Below are 21,098 nucleotides of genomic sequence, written 5' to 3' on the forward strand. Positions count from 1 at the left end.
CAAGACTTCTCCACCTTGACAAGTTAAGAAAGACAGTGTGTCAAAAAGTAGCTGTGAGAGGTTAGAGGCAAACAGATCAGACGCCTAAGTCAAATCTTTACTTGACTTTTAGGTACCTCACAACCTCTCTGAGCCTGTTTCCTCATCTGAAAAAAGTAGATAGATGGAGAGGATTAAATGAGACCCATACATGTAACTCTCCCCCCAGTCCCCAACACACCTATCCCATGCTTGCTAATTAAGAACTATTCTTATTGGAAAGACATGTAGAGTGGTGAGAGAAAAACCAAAGTGACCAGAGCAAAACTCCAGGACTGTGAACAAAACTCCAGGACTGTGAACAGAATTCCAGTCTCAAAAAATTCGAGAGGCCTTATACAAGGTTGTGCAACACAACTTTTTTTCAAATAGAGAAACTGAGTCCCAAGGAGGACTGGCGTCCTCGCGCCCACTTCACCCATCACACGCACTTACTTATGGATGCTCGCGGGACATCCTCCTACATAGGCCAGTGCGTTTCCAGTTCCTGCAGCACCTACCAGCTAAGACTTGGTTCCCAAAAAGTATTTTAGAGATTGAACCTAAAGAATGTTAATAATTACGAAAATCTACAAAATCTTTACAAGGTAACTTCGCTCTGATACTGAACAGCATAACTCTGTTCCTTCTTATCCTGTATTTCCAGGCCTGTTTCAGCTTGTAAGTAACAGAGGAAGTGAATCTCACCTCTAAGATTATCTACAAAGGAAGAGAGAAACCCAGGCACTCCCCCTCCAGCTCAAAACTACAGACAAAGAGGAAGCTCGGGAAATTCCGCTCGCACAGGACGCTGAGGACGGGACTCGAACCTCCAAACAATACCCAAGAAAAGTTTCCCACTACCACTCACCGCACGAGACCACCTGGAGTTCACACACTCTCGGCAGCCGCAGCCAGCAGAGTGGCGCTAAATCTGCGGGTACAAACTCTACTCTCAGCCAATCAAAACGCCCTCTGCCGCCGCCGGACCAATGAGGAGCAGCAAATGTGGCCGCCTCGCGTAGCCTCAATGCTTTCTGGGAGTTGTAGTTTAGAAAGCAGAGCGGGACTCAGAATCCAGGGGGTGATCCCGCCCTCTCAGCACCCCAGCCAATCAGCAGCACTAGTCTGGTCCGCCGGTCTCTCCGTTCTTCCCCACCGGTGACCGCGGCGAAATAGGCAGCCGACCAGATGTGGGGCGGGAGGGCCAGGGCCTTGCTCCAGGTATGGGGGTTGTGGCCGGCGGGGGTCCCCGGAAGGAGACTGCTAAGTGGCGATGCTGCGTCGCAGACGGGAAGGAGTTCGCCCCGGTGTTGGAACTGCGGCGGCTCAGAGAGCCCTGAGAGAGGAGACAGGTTCTTCTGCCCGCACTGCCGCGCGCTGCAGCCACCTGACCCCACTCGAGACCACTTCAGCCTCATGGATTGGTACGCACAGCGATTTCGGGAAACGAGCCGTGACGAGAGAGACGTCAGGGGCTGGCCTGCGAAAGGGGAGGGCCGATCAGGCCCGGGAAGGAGATAAGCGGGCGGAGCCCGGGACAGCAGGGGTTGGGGACGTCTCCTGAGAGAGAGGAAATGGAGGGGCGGGGACTGAGGGAAGGGGCATTGAGGGATGGAGACGAGAGAGAAGAGGGGCTGGAGGGGCGGAGGATGAAGTTAGAGGAAATAGAGACAGAGGCTACAGTAGAGGGGACTTGAGGGGCGGGACTTGTGGGAAAGTGAAGAAGTCGAGGGGCGGAGCTTGGGCGAGTGGTATTGTAGAGGCAGGGCGTGCGAGAAGGGAGATTTGAAGGATACGGTCAGAAAAGCCTAAAGTTGGGCTGAGACTCTTAATAAAGGAGGGCTGAAGTGTGGTCCCAGATTAGAGGGGAAAAGCACGAAAACTTAATATTGTGAGTGAGGGCTAAGGGAAAAGTAGGAATTGGAGGGATAAGGTCCAATAAATAGGTTTTTCGCCTTTTTCCTCCCAAGGTTGAGGAGCTTGGAGAGGTGGTGAAGTGTAGGCAGAGCTGAACTAATGAGGAAATAGGTCAGGCTCTGGGAATAGAAAGCAAAAGGGATTGGATTAAAATGAGAGACAGGGATCAAGGGACCTGGCTGGGCCTTGGAAACATGGGATGGGATTTGGGAATGCCCCGGCCCTTTAACTCTGGGGTCTACCTCCACCAGTCACTGAGCACTTATGATGAGCTGCAATAATACTAGGCTTTTAAGTTCCTCAAGCATGCCAATCTTGCTCCAACATCAGGGTCTCAGCACTTGCAGTTCCCTCTGCCTGGATGACTCTTTCCTCTAATCTTTGATTACTCATCATCATCATTCAGGTCTCAATGCAAATGTCATCTCTTTGTCCACATCTTCTACCGTCTTTGACCCTGTTCTGTTTCCTTCATAGCACCTACCACTCTTTTTTTTTTTTTTTTTTTTTTTTTTTTTTTTTTTTTCGTGACCGGCACTCAGCCAGTGAGCGCACTGGTCATTTCTATATAGGATCCGAACCCGCGGCGGGAGCGTCGCCGCGCTCCCAGCGCAGCACTCTACCGAGTGCGCCACGGGCTCGGCCCGCACCTACCACTCTTGACGTTGTCTCTGTTTATGTGTTTATTTTGTCTTCCCCATAAGAACAGGAACCAGGTCCATAATAAACAAATCTATAAATATTTTTTTGCATGAATTCATCTCCCAATTTCCTTCCAGCAACCGTTCCTTCAGAGTTGACACCACAAAGCTCCAGCACAGGTACCAGCAACTACAGCGTCTTGTTCACCCAGATTTCTTCAGCCAGAGGTCTCAGGTAGCTTGTTGGCCACCCTCAATAATTCCCAAACGTGTGCACACTGGGTGGGTGGCAGTGACCTTGTGGTTATGTGATTATGAGGAACAGAGCTGAACAGCCAGCTCCACCCTGTGGCAGCCAGACCCCAGCCAGTCAGGCCTTGGAGTTATTCACTCGAGCTTTTGTCTGACTTCCCAGACAACATAGAACCCATCAGGTGAAAATAAAGACACCTCATCCAACACCAATTCTACTTTGGCCATAGTTCCTGCCAATCAGCATATTATAAAAGTTTGTGAATGTAAAATGGTTTATTTGGATGGTAATAAGACTATCTTCATCTCCACTAACAGAATGAAAAGGACTTCTCAGAGAAGCATTCAACCCTGGTGAATGATGCCTATAAGACCCTTCTGGCCCCCCTGAGCAGGGGACTATACCTTGTAAGGTGATTTCCCAACCCTTCTATGCATGATTTCCTAGTGCCCTTTGTGGTGTAGGACAGCTGCTTCTTCTGTATTCAGCAAAAGAGTGCTTGAGATCTGAGTTAGTCCAGGGACCCAGCAATATTTATCCTCAGAGATACTACACAAGTATAGTTTTCTCTGAGTATTCACTCTAAATCTTACTTGCCCCAATTGCCTTTTTTAAACAATTTTTTATAAATTTCAAGGACTTGATGATGATGGATTTTAGGGAGGAGTAATTTTTGGTGTTTGGTTGTTTTTTTTTTTTTTTCCAGGATCATCTTAGAATCCAGAAAATTTTAGAATTGAATAGAATCTTTACAAACATCTGATTCAACCTCTGAGTGGAGGAATGACTACCCCAGGGTCACACAGTTCCAGGTAGCACAGAGTAGGATCCTGTCCCAGCACTCCCTTTTCACTCCAAGCTTTTGGCACCCTACCCCATTTCATTATTGGAACAGCTCATGTTTTTCCCATGAGTGAAGAGTAAGTAAGATTTACACGACTCTGGTCATAGTTTCTTGAACTAAACTTATTTTCCTTGTTTTCTGCTTCATTAGCTAAAGCTCCATGGAGTGGAGATTCACGAAGGGACAGATTATGAAATGGACAGGCAATTCCTCATGGAAATAATGGAAATCAATGAAAAACTCACAGAGGCTCAAAGTGAAGCTGCCATGAAAGAGATTGAATCCATTGTCAGAGGTATAAGATAAAATACCACCAAATTCCATTTATTGCTAGTATGAGTACTTATCCAAGGTTAAGTGAAAATGAATGTAAAGAGTACATATTGGTCACCATAATGATTTAAGGAGTTTTTTTGTTGTTGTTATACAGAAACCATTTCTGGAGGTTAAACTTACAATATCTCTAACCCTATGGAAGTCAGCCTTAAACCAAGAATATAATCATAATTTACAGATTGCAATGATCTTTCCTACCTATGACAGCTTTTACATCCTATTATTATCTCAAACAAGGAAAATGGGCCTAAGAAGTTAATGGAAATGCCCAAGGTCACACAGCAGATATGCAGCAGCGCAAAGATTGATCTTCTTATATTGCTTTTCTACTTTATTCCATAGTGTATCAGTCAGGGTTCTCCTGAGAACCAATAGGATAGATAGATAGATATTTTGAGGAATTGGCCACATGATTATAGGGGCTGGCACATCCAAAATCTGTAAGACAAGCCAGCAGGATGGAAATTCAGGTAGGATTTCTATGTTATAGTCTTCAAGCAGAATTCCTTCTTTAAGAAACCTGTATTGGGGCTTAATGCCTTTGCTGAATTGGATGAGGCCCACCCACATTATCAAGGGTAATCTCATTTACTCAGAATCAACTAATTGTAAATGTTAATCACGTCTGCAAAATACAGTACCTTCACAGAATCATCCAAACAAGTGTTTGATCAGACAACTGGGCACCATAGCCTAGCCAAATTGACACATAAAATTAGCCATTCCATACAGAAAAGACTTCAAGGTTGTCACTCAGACTATATACACTTATGTAGTTTCACAAATATTTATCACGTGCCTAGTGTGTATCAAGCACTATGGACAACACAGAGGATACAGCAAGGAACAAAAAAGACATGACCAATGCCTTCATGGAGTTTATGTATTCCAACTCGGTGTGTCCAAAATTGAACTCATGAGTATCTCCTCTCCCTGCCTCTCCCCTAGAAAACCTGTTCCTTTTTTAGTGTTCATCCTCTAAATAAATGACATCTTCTAGTTGCACAAGTGTAAATACCAAGGAGGTGTTCTTAACTTTATTCTCCCTTACCTGATTAGTCAGGCCATCACCAAGTTTTAAAGAACTGACTTAAGTGTGTCTCACATTCATTCATTCATCTCTGTTTTTACCACCCTATTCCAAGCTACCATTCTCTCTCACCTGGACAACTGCCATAGCTTCTGACTGGACTGGTCTGTCTGTACCTTCAGGCCTCATCTAATATATCCCTACGCTGTCACTGTGTGATCTTTTTGAAAGACAAATCTAATCACTACCCTTAATCTTCCTTAAAAACTTTCAGTGGCTTCCTGCTGATCTCAGGTTCAATACTAAATTCAGTCTGGCCCTTTAGCTCAGTTGTTTAGAGTACAGCCTTATAACACCAAGGTCATGGGTTTGGATCCCCTTACCAGCCAGCTGCCAAAAAAAAGACTAAACTCTTTTGCCTACATTACAAGGCTCTGTGTAGTCTGGCCTGTGCTTCCCTCCAATTTTCTTTTTTTTTTTTTTTTTTTGTCGTTTTTCGGTGACCGGCACTCAGCCAGTGAGTGCACCCGTCAGTCCTATATAGGATCCGAACCCGCGGCGGGAGCGTCGCCGCGCTGCCAGCGCAGCACTCTACCAAGTGCACCACGGGCTCAGCCCATTCCCTCCAATTTTCCTCCTCCACTTCAGCCATACTAGCCACTTAACAGTTTCTCATCTGTGCCAGGCAACCTCCTACCCCAGGCCTTTACACATGCTCTTGCTTCTGACTGAAACCTTCATCTCCTCCACCCTAACTAGGTCAGCTCCGCCATAAGATCTGGGGGCATCACTGCTTCCTCAGAGAAGCCTTTTTTGACCTCTCTGTCTATACCTTTTGGTAATAAGTACCTGTCCTTGGTAGGACTAATCACAATTATAACTTAATGTTCTATGTGACATTTTTTGAGCAATATCAGCCTCCCCCATTACACTGGAAGTTCTGCAGAAGCAGAAATCATGTCTGCATTTTGCTTCCCTCACATCCTCAGCTCACAGAACAGTACTTGGAGTATAATAGAGACTCAGTAAATATTTATTGACGGAGTAATAATGAACAAAGAAATTAAAAGGAGTAAAATAGAAGTTGCAGTGAAAGGACTGTCAACATGGGATTTATCAACAGCATTAGAATTGTGTAGTGTGGGGAAAAGAGATACTCAGGACTTGTAGTCAGAAGGCCCAGCTGTACTGCTCTGTGAGGCAGGGCAGCATGAAGCTCTGGGCTGAACTAGACCTGGGATTGATCCCAACACTTCTTCTGACTGTCTGTGTGATCTTGAGTAAGTGACTTCACCTATTTGAGCCTCAGTTTCCTCATCTGTAAAATAGAGACAGTAGGAGTACTTGTTGCAAGGATTAAATTAAATAAAATAAAGCATGTAAAACATTTATTCTACCCCGTAATGAATATTTGAATTTGAGCAAGTCACTGACCTTAATTTAGAATTATTTCTAAATTTCCTCCCCTGTAGGTATCTGCTAAGGCCCAAGTAAAGTGAAAATTTAAGGATATAGAGCTAGTTAGTTTTGGGGTCAGGACTTGAGAGCCTCCAGACTACTAGTCCAGTGTTCTTTCATCAATACCACATTGCTACCTGAGAGGTGAATTTCAAACACAGGGCTAAGAGTCAAGTGACTTGGATTCTGTTTCCTGCTCCTCTACTCACCAACCATGTAACCATGGGACAATTCTTCTGTCATTGCCTACCTTCAGGATATAATGTATTTAAAAGTGCTTTGCAAGAAGATACCGTATAAACGACTGATACTATTTACATCTGGAAAATGCACTTATTGTAAAATTCTTCATTTTCTAATAAAGAAACAACAGAAATATTAGTTAGCTACTTCATCATTTCATTTGGCATCTTCTGTCTTAAGACACAATGTGATCCAAATGTTTTCATTTTCCTAGGAGTCTATATTTTGCAGGTGGTCACCTGACACAGTCAGTAATGCCTTGCTGATAGGCAATCCCAACATGTTAATTTTCTCCTGACTGAAATCTGGAAGTGTCAGACTGCTTGGTGGACATGAATCAAGGCATATCCTTGCCGGTTTTTTGTTTTTGTTTTTTAATGATTCTATAGCCATATTAGAAGCCTTGTTGATTGTCCTTCAGACTTCTTATAGGTAGAAAGACCAAAGTGTAAGTAGAGTCAACCAGTGCTGCACTAAATAGTGGCTGCCTTTGTGGTACATGTAGGGACAAAGGTTATGAAGCCTTATCCTTGAATCCAAACTCACTTGCTTTGTTGTGTTGAAACCAGAATGATTAAAAAGTGTTGTCTTCATATTATGACTCTATGTATTTTTTGTTTATGTTTGGTGGCTGATCAGTACAGGGTTCAAACCCTGGACCTTGATGTTATCAGCACCGTGCTCTAACCAACTAAGCTAACCAGCCAGCCCTGAGTCTAATTAAATAGAAAAATTAAGATAATGATTTTCTCTTTCAGCTAAACAGAAAGAATTTATTGACAATGTGAGCAGAGCTTTTGAACAAGGTATTTTGTTTCTTGACCTTCTTAAATATGGAAAGAAATTGTAAACATTAAAGCATAACCATTCATTCAATAAGTAGCTATTATATGCCCATCCTATGTGGCGGAGGTATAAAATGTATGAGGGGTCTTTAGAAAGTTCATGGAAAGATTCATTTATCTTTTAATTCCATCTTTCCATGAGCTTTCTGAGATATCCTCATACATGAATCTACATTTCTGCCTTTAAGGAGTCATAATCTTGCTGGAGAAACACACTGTGTACCAAAAAAAGTGATATGCTAGTTAAACATTAATAGGAGAAACTATTTTCATTCTACTTTAGCAAGAAGGAGAAGATAAGGTGAGTTGTATAGAGTGAAATATTTAAAAGTATTGAAAGAAGAAAAGCTACTGAACATGATTTCAATACCCTGCAAAATTATCCTTCAAAACTGAAGGAGAAATAAAACTGTCTCAGACAAAAATCAAGGGAATTTGTTGCCAACAGACCTGCTTGGCAAGAACTGTTAAAAGAAGTTCTTTAGAGAAAAGGAAGTTGATGTAGGTCAGAAACTTGGGTCTACATAAAGAAAGGAAGAGCAATGGAGAAGGAAAAGTGAATGTACAATAAAAACTTTTATTTTTATTAATTGATCTAACAGGCATCAGTTTATTAAAATACTAGTAGCAACAATGTATTCAATTATGTCACTTGTATATATATCCTTATATATGCTTTTGTATAAGTGAAATGAATGACAGCAATGACATAAGGGACAGGAGGGAGGAATTAGGATTATTATTATAAGGTACTTGCACTACCTGTGATGCAGTATAGTGTTATTTAAAAGTGGACTTAGATTAGTTGTAAATGTATGTTGCAATTTCTAGGGCAACCACTAAAAAAAGTTTAAAAAGAAGTATGTGCTAAGAAAAGAAAGAAAATGGAATCATATAAAATGTTCAACTAAAACCACAAAAGGCAGAAAAAGTATAGAAGATGAAAATAGGAACAAAGAACAAGGGCAAAAGTTAGAAAACAGTACCAAATATGGTAGATATTAATCTAATGTATCAGTAATCAATTTGAATATTGATGGTCTAAATGCACCAATTAGAAGAGATTGTCAGAGTATTTCAAAAAACAAGACCCAACTATATGTTGTCTACAAGAAATCCACTTTAAGAAAATAAATAAATAGAAAACAAAAAAAGAAAGAAATCCACTTTAAATATAAACACATAAAAGTAAAAGAATGGAGAAAGATATCACATGCTAACTCTAATCAAAAGAAAACAGGAGTAGTATGGTGCTGGTAATGCCAAGATCAAGGATTCAGATCCCTGCAAAAAAAAGAAATAAAGAAAACAGGAGTATCTATATTAATTTCAGACAGAGCAGACTTCAGAGCAAGGAAAGTTATCAGGGGTAAAGATGGGCATTACATAATGATAAAGGGGTCAATTCTCCAAGAAAACCTAACAATCTTTAACTAATGTATGCACCTGATAACAGAGCATCAAAATACATAAGGCAAAACTGATAGAACTGCAAGGAGAAATAGTTGAATCCACTATTGAAGACTTGACACCTCTCCATCAAAACTGGACAGGTTCAGCAGGCAGAAAATCAGTAAGAACATAGTGGAACTCAACAAGAGTAATAATAGAACAAACACCCATGTCCTCACCACCCAGCTTAAGAAATAGAACATGCAAAAAAGATATACAAATGGCCAAAAAGCACATAAAAATATGCTCAGCATTACTAACCTAATGCAAATGAAAACCATGATGAGACTGGCTGATTAGTTCAGTTGGTCAGAGCAGAGCCTTGTAACACCAAGCCCAAGAGTTTGGTTCCCCGTATTGGCCAGCTGCCAAAAAAAAGAGAGAGAGAAAACCACATGAGGTGTCACCTCACACCCATTAGGATGGCACTATCAAAAAAACCCTAGGGGGAAAGAAAAACACTAGAAAATAATAAGTGCTGACAAGGATGTAGAGAGTTTGGAACTCGTGCACTGTTAGTGGGAATGTGAAGTACTGCAGCTGCTAAGGAAAACAGTATAGCAGTTCCTCAAAAAATTAAAAATAAAATTAAATGATTCAGCAATTCTACTTTTAAGTATATGCTCAAAAGATTCAAAAGCAGTGACTTGAGCAAATACTCATTTACCTGTGTTAGTAGCAGTATATTATTCACAGTAGCTGAAAGGTGGAAGCAATCCAAGTGTCCATTAACAGGTAAAACAGGTAAACAAAATGTGGTATATCCATACAATGGAATATTATTGAGTTTTAAAAAAGACGGAAATTTCAACACATACTCCAACCTGGATGTACCTTGAGGATATTATGCTAAGAGAAATAAGCCCCGCAAAAAGACAATTACTATATGTTTCTACTTATGTGAGGTACCTGGAATAGTCAAATTCATAGAGACAGAAAGTAGAATGGTAGTTGCCTAGGGCTGGGAGGAGGGGGAAATAGGGAGTTATTATTTCATAGGTAGAGAGTTTTGTTGTTGTTTTTTTCATTGAAACATAGTTGATTGTACATATCTGTGGGATACAGAGTTGAATATCAATACCTGTGCGCTTGGTCGCCAGAGTTGGTTTTATTCTTACTTGAAATGAAACCTGACATCAATGTCTCTATTTATTTCAGATGACTTTGAAAAAGCCAAGGAAATTTTAACAAAGATGAGATACTTTTCAAATGTTGAAGAAAAGATCAAGTTAAAGAAGATTCCCCTCTAATTGTTGCTAATTTAAAATTTTAAAAATAAAGTTCTTGTATATTTCTTTTCTGGGTACTGCTAATTGAGAATAGATAGGCTTTAACCATTTATATTATCTTAATTAAACCTGTGGCTCATGCATTAACGGATGACAAAGTTTGTCATGCCAGAGGAAACACAACCTAGTCAGAGCTTGAATGGTCAATTCCTCATCTGATACTTGATACAGCATGCCCCCCCACACACAACTATGCCAATGGATGAGGAAATGGAGAAGGAGCCAACTTGAGGTCCTGCAAGGAGAGGTCAAAAAAATTTTCTGCAAAGCACCAGATAGTGAATATTTTAGGCTTTGTAGGTTGAATGGCCTCTGTTATACAACTGTTCAACTCTGCCATTGTAACAGGAAAGCAGCCAGAGACAATATGCAAACAAGTGGACAGGGCTATGTTTCAATCAAACTTTATTTACAAAACAGGCAGTGGGCCAGGTTTGGCCCTGGGTTTGCCAGCCTCTGCCCAAGAGCCACAACTTTAATGTCATGACCTTCACTAAGATAGTCTGATTAGTTACTGTGGCCTTGGGACTTTCTGTTTGGTAACAAGCAAAGCTGCCTAAGGGTCTCATTGGCCTATGTTTCAAACTGTAGATAATATATCATCAATTAGTCAGGTATTAAAACACTAACCGCATTTACTGCTCCACCTTGGTAGGGTGGAGAAGTTTTAATTACTCCGGATAGTTGACACTTTCTTGTCACTATTTCCATGCTCTTGTAATTTAGCCCAAAGCAGCTCTACTTCCCCTTCTGGATCTTTGCAAATTCAGTTTAAGTTCTTGATCCATTTCCAGGAAAATATACTTTTTTTTTCAAGTCTCTGAATCAGGGGAGATTAAAATAGTAAACAAAATTCTGATTAAAAAATTCCAAGAAACAGCATGCAGACTCTCCTGGAGAGAATCACTTGTTTATAGTTGAAAAAAGGCAGGGGTCTGAACCAAGGTTTAAATACTTCCCCAAGAAGAAAATAAATAAATAAATACATATACTACCCCAAGAGCTTAAAACTGCATCTCCTTTGCAGCTCCTTGTCCTTGTCTAAAAATTTGTTTTGTGAATCCTGATCCAGTTGTACTCAGTTAACGTCGAGGAATTTACCAATCTTCAGAAGGCAAATTAACCACAGCAGCTGTCTGGTTTAATGATATTTCGGAATATCAGTACAATCTCCACCCCCTCACAATTTGCAAGGAGAATGAGTTGCTTGTCTGAAAACACATCAGGAGTCCTTTAAGTAAATAATTACAGTGCAAGCAAATGTCCTGATTAAATTGTGCTTCTGCAAAGAAAGAGGAGATGAAAGGAGGGTTTGAAATACTTTTGTAGACAATCTTCATTCCTTCTCCAGAGCAATAATCAGGACCAAAAACAATCAGACCACAAAAAGAAATCAGATCAACATCTTTGGAGGAACTTCGAAGAAAGTTTCCCTTATCTATTGCCATCAGCCCAGAGAGGCTGCCAGACCTCCCAGCAAACCATTTCTGATTGGTGGGGGGGTTGGTGGGGGGGGATGTAAATAAAAAAGACTGTTTCTGAGTCATAGCTTCTGAGGTCAGTAGGATTACTTTTTCTTTTTTTCCCCTCTTCCAAATTCTTTCCCTTTTTATCTAAACTCTAAGTTTATGTGGTCTTCTAAATCCAGAAACACTTTCAAGTGTTCCCCAACAAATCACTGTGGGACATATGCTTCTAGACATCTGAAAGGTTGGCGGTCCTATTTGGATTAAAGTTTCTGAAGCAAATGAAGCACTCTCCCCTCCACCCCACCCCCCCATACGTTGTCTGTACTATAGTGTCAGAACAAACCAGAGGTTTCGACTAACATGTGACTACATCTTCCCAGGCTCTGGTGTCAGTTCTGGTGTTATGGATTGAATGTCCCCCCAAAATTCATGTTGAAGTCCTAACCCACAGGGTGGTTGTATTCAGAGACTGGGCTTCTAAGGAAGTAATTAAGATTCTGCAAGCCAAGAGGAGAAATTGAAATTGACCATGCTGGCACCCTGATCTGGGACCTCCGGCCTCTGGAATTGTGAGAAAATAAATTTGTTGTTTAAGACACCTGGTCTATGGTATTTTGTTATGGCAAACTGGACAGACTAATACACCTGGGTTTCAATCCCAGCTCCCCCTTGTTAGGCAATTATGTTTTAGCCATGTCTAAGACGGCAGCAGGGGGATGGGAGGAACACCCAAAATGGCTGCGGAGAGTTTCAGGTCCCTAGAAGAGCACGTTTTCTGAGAATCACAAAAAAAAACCCTCCCCCTTCTTCCTCACCAACACATCCCCTTCCTGCACACACAAGAATTTCTCCACCTATAGAAAAATCCCAACTCAGCTTAAACCTCGCTGGCTTCCCTCCCCTTCCTTCTTAGCCAATAGGAACAGTCCAGCTCAGCCTAACTGGATATAAAAGGCCCACCCGATTCTCCCTGCTGCTGCTCCCACTCTGGAGAGGGCAGCCCATGTGTTCATTTTGCCTGCCTAATACACTTTGGTTGAGTCCCTGTCACCTGGTGTGTTTTATTTTTGTGCTCGGGCTGGGGTTTTTTCCTTTCACCCCTCATATTTCCTCATCTTAAAGATAGAGAAGATTAAATGAAATAAATTATCTATGCAAACTGCTTAACATGGTGCACGGCACATAGTAAGCATGTTAATGGGCACAGGTCCAGCTGCCTGCCCCCTTTCAGAAGCAAACAGCTCAAAAGTCAAATGTTGGTGAAAATGGAAGTCAGCTTTTATTCAGGAATACAGTGACCTCAGGAATACAGTGACCTGAGGAGAGACCTTAGACTAACCCACCTCTCCAGTTAACCTGAAGAATGGCCATACTAAAGCCATCTCAGAGACTCAGATTTACTGAGGGGTTTTTAAAGAAGGGTTTGAGGGAATTGAACATGGGAAATGAAAAGCAGGAAGGGAGGGGGATTTCGCTGTGGGGGCCAGGTGCAAGGTCTCACCAAGAATCCATCTAGTTTCTATTCCCATCTTTGCTGTTATCTCTGAGTATGGGTAGTACATGCCTCCTGGCAAGTCTGCAGCTTCAGGCTGGCTGGAAAACTTTACATTTGTGTAAACAATGTCATCCTGCCCCATAACCAAGATCCAAGATATCAAATAACTATGGAAAAAGAACTCAGAGAAATGCATGCCAAGAAAAAAAATGTCCTTTTAAAATCTTTTACAGCCCATGCAGTTTTAGGTCCCAACACGGCTTCATCCTGCTCACTCCAACAAGCACTCAAATATGATATTTTATTTTGGTTGTTTTGGTTTGGTTTGGTTTTGGTTTTTGCAGCTGGCTGGTACAGGGATCAAACATTGGACCTTAGTGTTATCAGCTCATACGTGATTTTTTTTTTTTTTTTTAGAACGATAAACACCTTTATTACATAAGCTAAGACAGGAGGGAGAAGGATTTATTTGCCTTTCCAGGCCTTGATTTTCCTCAGAAAAAGTTAGAACTCTAACTCCTTGCCCTCCAGCACATAGCCATCTGCTTGACCACACTGGCCAGGTCTCAATGTAATCTACGCAAGAAGCTTGCCCTGCTGGAACTGCTCCTCCAGAAGACTGCTGATTTTGGCATTCTTTTTCCTTTCATCATACTTATTCTGAATTTTTGATCTTATTTTGGTTTAAAATCTCTTCCAACTAAGGTGTCAGCTTGGCCGCCTCCTTGCGACCCAGGGGCAGCGCACAGTGGAACTGTACCATTGTCTCTACAGTGTGCTGTCAATGAGCACAATGAGGTTCTTCACCAGGGTCTTGGTTCGGACCAGCTCATTATTGGAGGCATTGTAGACAACCTCGACAACCCTCGTTTTGCGAGTACAACTCTCAGAGCCCCAAGGAGAAGTTCCCCACGTCCAGCCTCAGGGCACGCTTCCTCTCGTTGCCCCCTGGCACACAGACCGTGTGGGTGCGGCGGGGGCCAGTCTCAATGTTGGCAGAGGCCCGCTCATACTTCGGCTGTTTGTAGTAGGGCTTTCTCTTGTTCCCGGTCTTGTGGCACTTGTGCCAGTTATCCTGAGAGATACCTGTATGTGGGAGTGGGGACAACTTGAGCCACTGGGACATGGTGCCAGCAACTGGCCAGTTCCAGACACCCGCACCGAGCACGGCCTAATAACACCAAGGTCAAGGGTTCGGATCCCTGTACCCGCCAGCTGCCAACAAACCAACAAAACCACCAGCTACTGATATTTTAAATTATAATTACTGCTTTTATTGCACAGTAAATATTTTCCTTTCAACAAAGTTCCAACCACCTTAGGTGGCTGGGCCAAGGCGAGATCCTGGCATGAGCTGGGCCTGGCTCCCCGCGATGTGTCCTGAGAGAAAAGAAGTGGCAGGTGGGGGGAGGACCACTCCCCCCACCCAACACTACATTTTGTTATCCTCCTCTTTAAGTTTTCTTTTCTTTTTTCGTCTTTTTCGTGACCGGCACTCGTGGGAGCATCGCTGTGCTCCTAGCGCCGCACTCTCCCGAGTGCGCCACGGGCTCGGCCCTTCTTTTTTCTATTTTTAATAGCTAATTCAGCTACGGAAAGGGAAGGCACAGGATAGGCTTTGCTGAGGAGGTGATGTGTGACCAGAAAGTTAAAAAGTAAGGCAGAGGTCATCAGGTGGACTAAGCAAGGGAGAAGTTAAGTTACAATTTATACTTGCCTGTTTTTCTTTTCTTTTCTTTTCTTTTCTTTTTTTTTTTTTAAGCAGTTGGCTCGTACAGTAATCTGAACCCTTGACCTTGATGTTATAGCACCACACTCTAACCAAGTGAGCTAACTGGCTGGCCCACAAATTGTATTTATTATACTACACATTTCACAGAATCAGACAGAACGAATACATCTGATGATGGGTTTAACATCTGGTACACATAGTACAAGGTCTCAGAGGGTCCTAAATCCAGAGCTTCACTCCCCCTCCCCCATGGAATCAGGGCACATCACCTTCCCAGCACATCAATGTGTTCAGCAGGCAGGAAGCTCCACTGAGCTTCAGTGTCTAGAGTTTTTAATAGGGCTTTTTATGTAAACTTTATTGATTGAATCATTGGCCATGTAGTTGAACTCCAGCTCCGGTTTCCTTTCTCTCTCTGAAGGCTGGGCTAGCTCAAAGCCCCAACCTTATAATCACATGGCTGGTTTTTCTGGTGACCAGTCTCCATCTGAGTCATCTCACCTCATTAGCATAAACTCAGGCATGATCAAGGGGTTCATGTCTTATAAAAACATACCTATTACTCAGGAAATTACAAGGATTTAGAGTCTCTCTCCAGGAACCAGTGACAAAGGCCAGCCAAATTCTTTATTACACAACACTTGCTTTCTGTATGAATTTTACAAGTCAGTTTCTGCAAAAACATAAGCTAGAATTTTGATAAGAATTGCTTTGAATCTGTGTATCAATGAGGGGAGTATTCAATATTAAAACGATATTAAGTCTTTTGATCTATGAACATGAGTTTTCTTTTCTTATATAATCTTTAACTTCTTTCAACTGTTTTATAATTTCAGCATAAACATCATGTACTTTTTTGTTTAAAGTTATCCCTAAATATTTTATTCTTCTTATGCTTTTGTAAGTGAAATTATTTTCTTTTGTGTGTGGGTGTGTGTTTTTTTTCTTTTTCTTTTTCTTTTTTTCTTTTTTAGGCAGCTGGCCAGTCCAGGGATCTGAACTCTTGACGTTGGTGTTATAACACTGCAAAAATTATTTCCTTAATTTCATTTTCAGATTATTTACTGTTAGTGCATAGAAGCACAATTAATTTTTTAAATATTAAGCTTGTATCTTACAACCTTACTGAACTTAATTGTTAGTTCTAATATGTTTTTTAGTAGATTTCTTGGGACTTTCTATAGTTACGATCATATCATACGCAAATAGACATAGTTTTACTTCTTCCTTTCTAATCTGAATGCCTTTCGTTTCTTTACCTTGTCTAGTAGAAACAGGCAAGATCTGGTCTGGCTAGAACCTCTGGTACAGTGTTGAATAGAAATGGCAAGAATAATCATCTTTGTATCATTCTCAACCTTGCAGGCAAACATTCAGTTTTTCGCAATTTAGTATGATGTTAGCTATAGATTTTCACAGACGCCTTTTATCAAGTTGAGAAATTTCTCTTGTATTTCTAGATTCTTGAGTGTTTTTATCATGAAAGGTCTTAGATTTAGTCAAATGCTTTTTCTGTGTCTATTGAGATGATCATATGATTTTTCTTCTTTAGCCTGTTAATGTGATGAATTGAATTTATTGATTTTGGATTAGTAAGCCAGTCTTGCATACCTGGAATAAATCCCATTTGACCATGGTGTATAAGTTTTAATATGTTGCTGGATTTATTTGCTAGGATTTTGTTGAGGATTTTTATATCTATATTCGTAAAGGAAATTGATCTGTGATTTTCTTGTGATGTCTTTGTTTGGTTTTGGTATTGAGGTAATATTGGCCTTATAGAATGAGGTGGATCAGATCACCATAGTGGCCGGCCATGAAAAAAAAAAAAAAAAATAGAATTAGGTGGAAAAGTTTCCCTTCTCTTCTATTTTCTGGAGGAGTTTCTGGAGGATTGTTGTTGATTCTTTTAATATCCAGTAGATTTCACTGGTGATCCATGTGGACATGGTCTTTTCTCTGCAGGAAAATTGTTGGTCCCTAATTCAATCTCTTATTATAAGTCCATTTATTTCTTTTTGAATCAGTTCTGTTAATTTGTTTCTTTCTAGAAATTTATCCATTTCATCTAAATTATCTAATTTGTTGGCATACATTTACTCATGGTATTTCTTTATAATTCCTTCTTTCATTCCTGATTTTAGTAATTTGAGTCTTCAATCTCTGTTTCTTTGTCAGACTAGATAAAGGTTTTTCTATTGTGCTGATCTTTTCAAAGAACCAACTTTTAGTTTCATTAACTTTTCTCTACTCTCTAGTTTATTATCTTTATTATTTCCTTCTTTCTGTTTGCTTTGGGTTTTGTTTGCTCTTCCCTTTCTAGTTCCATCAGGTCAAAGTTTATTATTCCTTATTATTCCTCCAAGCATTGATTATATTGAATCCTATAAGTTTTGTATGTTGTATTTTTATTTTCATTCACTTCAAATGATTTCCTAATTTCCCTCATGATTTCTTCTTTACCCTTTGGGTCAACCAGGTTTGTTTCTCTGTTTTAATACTCTGTAACATAAAGTAATCATAATAGCAGAATAATTAAGTAACTATTACAATGACAAAAAAAAAAATCTTTGTAGAGTCAAGCAGGTTTCAATGAAAGCAAGTCTCACACAGAATTCTGCCTCCCATAAGGACAGTTAGCAAGTAGGCACAAAGCAGCCATACAACTTTTTCCAGAAGCTTCAAGTCTCAGCTTTCTTTCTCTATATTTCTCCAAATACTCCTTGCACAAAGGTTTGTCCGAGGCAAATGAAAAAAAATATTCCAGTGGCAGGATTTGACCAAGAGCTCTCCTCACCACTGTGGGACACAAGGACCATTTAAGAATCAAACTTGGTGTTCCATCTTGAGTGTGGAAGGGTGAAGGGTTCGTTAGATTTTTACACCTTATTAATGCTAAAATGAAGACAATTCTAGAGTAATTCTAGTTAATCTAAGTATCTTAAACATTGCTTGTTTTTATCAATGAAAAACCCATTCTAACATTGATAATGTTAATGAGCAGAAACCTGTAGAGTTCAGATAACTGCAAGATAGCTGAAGCACTTGTAGGAGCTTCTTTGGAATGGTGGCCTTTGATGAAATCTCCTAACCATCCCAGGAATGTACATTGTGCTTAGAGAGGAGCATACTGCCTGATAGAGTTTGGATGTGATGTCCCCATAAAACTCATGTGGAAATCTGATCCCCAATGTGACAGTGTTGGAAGCTGTTTGAGTCATGGGGGTGGATCCTTCATGAATGGATTAATGCTCTCCCTAGGTGGGGGGATTAATGAGTGAGTTCTTGCTCTTTTAGTTCCGCAAGAGCTGGTTGTTTAAAAGACCCTGGCACCTCCCCCACTCTCTGTTGCTCTCTCTGCTTCCACCATCTTTTTTTTTTTTTTTTTTAAAGATGACCAGTAAGGGGATCTTAACCCTTGACTTGGTGTTGTCAGCATCATGCTCACGCAATAAGCTAACCAGCCATCCCTATATGGAATCTGAACCTGTGGCCTTGGTGTTATCAGCACCACACTCCCCCAAATGAGCTACTGGCTGGCCCTGCTTCCACCATCTTACCATGTGAGACCCCTAGTTCACTGTTGCCACCATTAGATAGACTTTGGACTTCCCAGCCTCAGAAACTGTAAGCAATAAATTTTGTTTTCTTTATAAATCACCCTGTTGCAGGTATTCTGTTATATTAACACAAAATGGACTAATACACACCCCCCTGAGGTGGACCAGTGCTAATACCCATATTCCCTCACACTGTTTGTGCAGAAATAATATAAAGAAAACTGTAGGTCACATTGCATTGCCATGCAAGGAAAGTGTCTCTGTGTAAAACTTTATTAATAAGTCTGGTTTTATTTTTTTAAACACATGTGAGAGTTGTGAGAACAAAGTATAACAAAAGGCTAAAAATGTGCTCAGGAGCCCCTCCATTGTTCCTTGGGACAACATGGAAACGAGGGAGATGCTTCACTGCTCAGACCAATTGCTTATTTGTTCTGCCCCAGTAATAGGCACCAAGGAAACCAAAGAACATCCAGTGCGTTCTCATTGTTGTTAAACCCAACAGCCACGTGAAAATACCTAATTTTCTATTTTTAAGCATACTCTTCACAGAATACATTCCAGAAGGTATTCCAAGAGTTTAAAGTAGGACCATTTCCTATTGTTTGCAATCTGTAGTATCTCCCTCCTGGCTCCAAAAGCACCACAAACATTGGATATAATAGAAAGCTCTGTTTGGATGCAAAAGATGGCAGTTGTTAACCAGGCAGAAGGACAAATATATGCAAAAGTTTGGAGGTAAGAGAGAAGAACCAAGAGAAATTCAATAGAAAATGGGACAAGATCCAAATAGTTGGATGTAGATATCAGGTGAACAATGGGAAGAGATGAACTGGGGAGATAGGCAGGGGAGGGATTCTGAAGGAATGAGAAGCCCAGTTAGGCGATTGGGTCTTCTCCCCAAAGTAATAGGGAGTCATGGAAAGGTTTAAAGCAGGGAAAGAACACATCAGGATTGCATGGTGGACAAATCTTACTGACTGCACTATAGCTAATGGGCTGGAAGGGTAAGAGTGGAAGCAGGGAGATCAGTTAGGAGGCTCTAGTAATTAAGAAATAATGGAGCTATGGAGTCATGGTAATACTGATATTCCCAGGCCCTCAGCAAAATCCCACTTGCTTACGTGAAGAAGACTATGGGGAAAATAGGATAATTTAGTCAGGCTCCCTGGCTCAGGTCTGGTTGGGGGTCCAGCAGCACATTTCTTGTAAACAAGTTGTGTATGGGTGGAGTTAGTGCACATGTGCACCAATGTATCTTTTTAGTTTTGTTGCTATTGTGTGTTCTTGAGTTTGTGAAGCAGAGCTGGCTGCAGAGAGCTCACATCTAAAAATAGAGTATGTTTACTCTGAGAGCAGCCGCTCAGTTTTTCAGTGGACTTTGCCAGTAGCAGTGGAGTTTCTGAGTTTCTCTGTGGACTGCTTGGCTCATAGTGTTGTGTGTGCTAAATAAAGACTCTTCTTTCTTCAACCAAGGCTCCAAGGACTTTTTGCCAGTTACCTAGCTCATAGACCTGCATGTGAAGGGTTGTGAATGGGCTCGAGGGGTCTGTGAGCACCAGAGACCCAGCCCTAGCTCTACAAAGACGTTACCCCTGAGACTTGTTCATATGAAGCAGGTGGTAGTATCTGCCATGTCCTTCCTCTTCTGCTCCAGGCTCCCATGTTGATGACTTGAGAAGCCATGTGAAGGTACCTCATCATGGCCATCAGTGTTCACCATGAGCATGCCAATGTCCAGATGACCCAGTTAGTCAACAAATAAACCACAAAGAAAAAAGCCAACAAGGGACTTATAGACTAAAAGAGACCCAAGAGATAGGCAAACTTAATGCAATGTTGAATTATAACACTAACAACCCAATAATAAAAAGATGTTTGGAGATACTTGGAAAAACATGAACACTGATTATATGATTTTAAGGAATTATTTTGAATTCTGTTAGGTGTGATAATGATATTGTGTTTATTTTTATTTTTTAAGTGTTTGTTACAGATAAACACTAAAGGACTTACAGATAAAATATGATTCTGGGATTTGCTTTAAAATAACCATGAAAAACTCCCATACACTAACATGGTATTTCCTATTTACATATTACATCCCTTTTTATCCTCATACACATACATTTATTTTTAACACCTGTAGTCACAATACACCAGTACTTTTATGTTCTGAGAATAAATGCTGCTTTTGAGAAGACACCTCTGTTTGGAATAGAGCAGCAATATCTGAATATATAGGTTTCACTCCATCCTTGACAACAGTGGCTGTTGCCATTTTTAAGAATAAGAAATAATTCCTTAGGTCTTCCCTTGAATATCCATTTCACAAATGCTTAGCAAGAAAGAATGTTTCTATTTGTGGTGGAAAGCCATGACAATGGTTCTGGCTTTGGGATCAGCCAAATCTTCCCAGAATCATCACTATTAACTGTAAGACATGGAGATACTTTTTTTCAGCTCTCTTAATCTTAGCTTTTTAGTCTGCAAAGTAGTGATATTAACACCAG

General features: G+C 40.8%; 1 protein-coding gene and 1 pseudogene across 5 annotated transcripts; one reads left to right on the top strand and one right to left on the bottom strand.

Annotated features, from left to right (window-relative positions):
• Window positions 1–1,171: 1,171 nt before the first annotated feature.
• HSCB (HscB mitochondrial iron-sulfur cluster cochaperone) lies at window positions 1,172–10,291 on the top strand. 5 transcript variants are annotated; one of them, XM_063087003.1, is made up of 6 exons: window positions 1,172–1,445; window positions 2,718–2,814; window positions 3,150–3,239; window positions 3,827–3,971; window positions 7,502–7,549; window positions 10,199–10,291. In XM_063087003.1, exons 1-6 carry the CDS (start codon window positions 1,210–1,212, stop codon window positions 10,288–10,290), a joined length of 708 nt encoding a protein of 235 aa, XP_062943073.1. In that variant the 5' UTR covers window positions 1,172–1,209; the 3' UTR covers window position 10,291. The 5 variants fall into 5 exon arrangements, 4 of the variants coding, with proteins under 4 accessions (XP_062943073.1, XP_062943074.1, XP_062943075.1 ...); XR_010022641.1 differs by lacking the exons at window positions 7,502–7,549; window positions 10,199–10,291 and adding an exon at window positions 3,539–3,644 and having other exon boundaries at window positions 3,150–3,244; window positions 3,827–3,880; XM_063087004.1 differs by lacking the exon at window positions 7,502–7,549.
• Window positions 10,292–13,758: 3,467 nt separating this feature from the next.
• Window positions 13,759–14,419, bottom strand: LOC134370748 (small ribosomal subunit protein eS8-like; annotated as a pseudogene).
• Window positions 14,420–21,098: the final 6,679 nt, after the last annotated feature.

This window comes from Cynocephalus volans, chromosome 2 (assembly GCF_027409185.1).
Source record: "Cynocephalus volans isolate mCynVol1 chromosome 2, mCynVol1.pri, whole genome shotgun sequence".
NCBI lineage: Eukaryota > Metazoa > Chordata > Mammalia > Dermoptera > Cynocephalidae > Cynocephalus > Cynocephalus volans.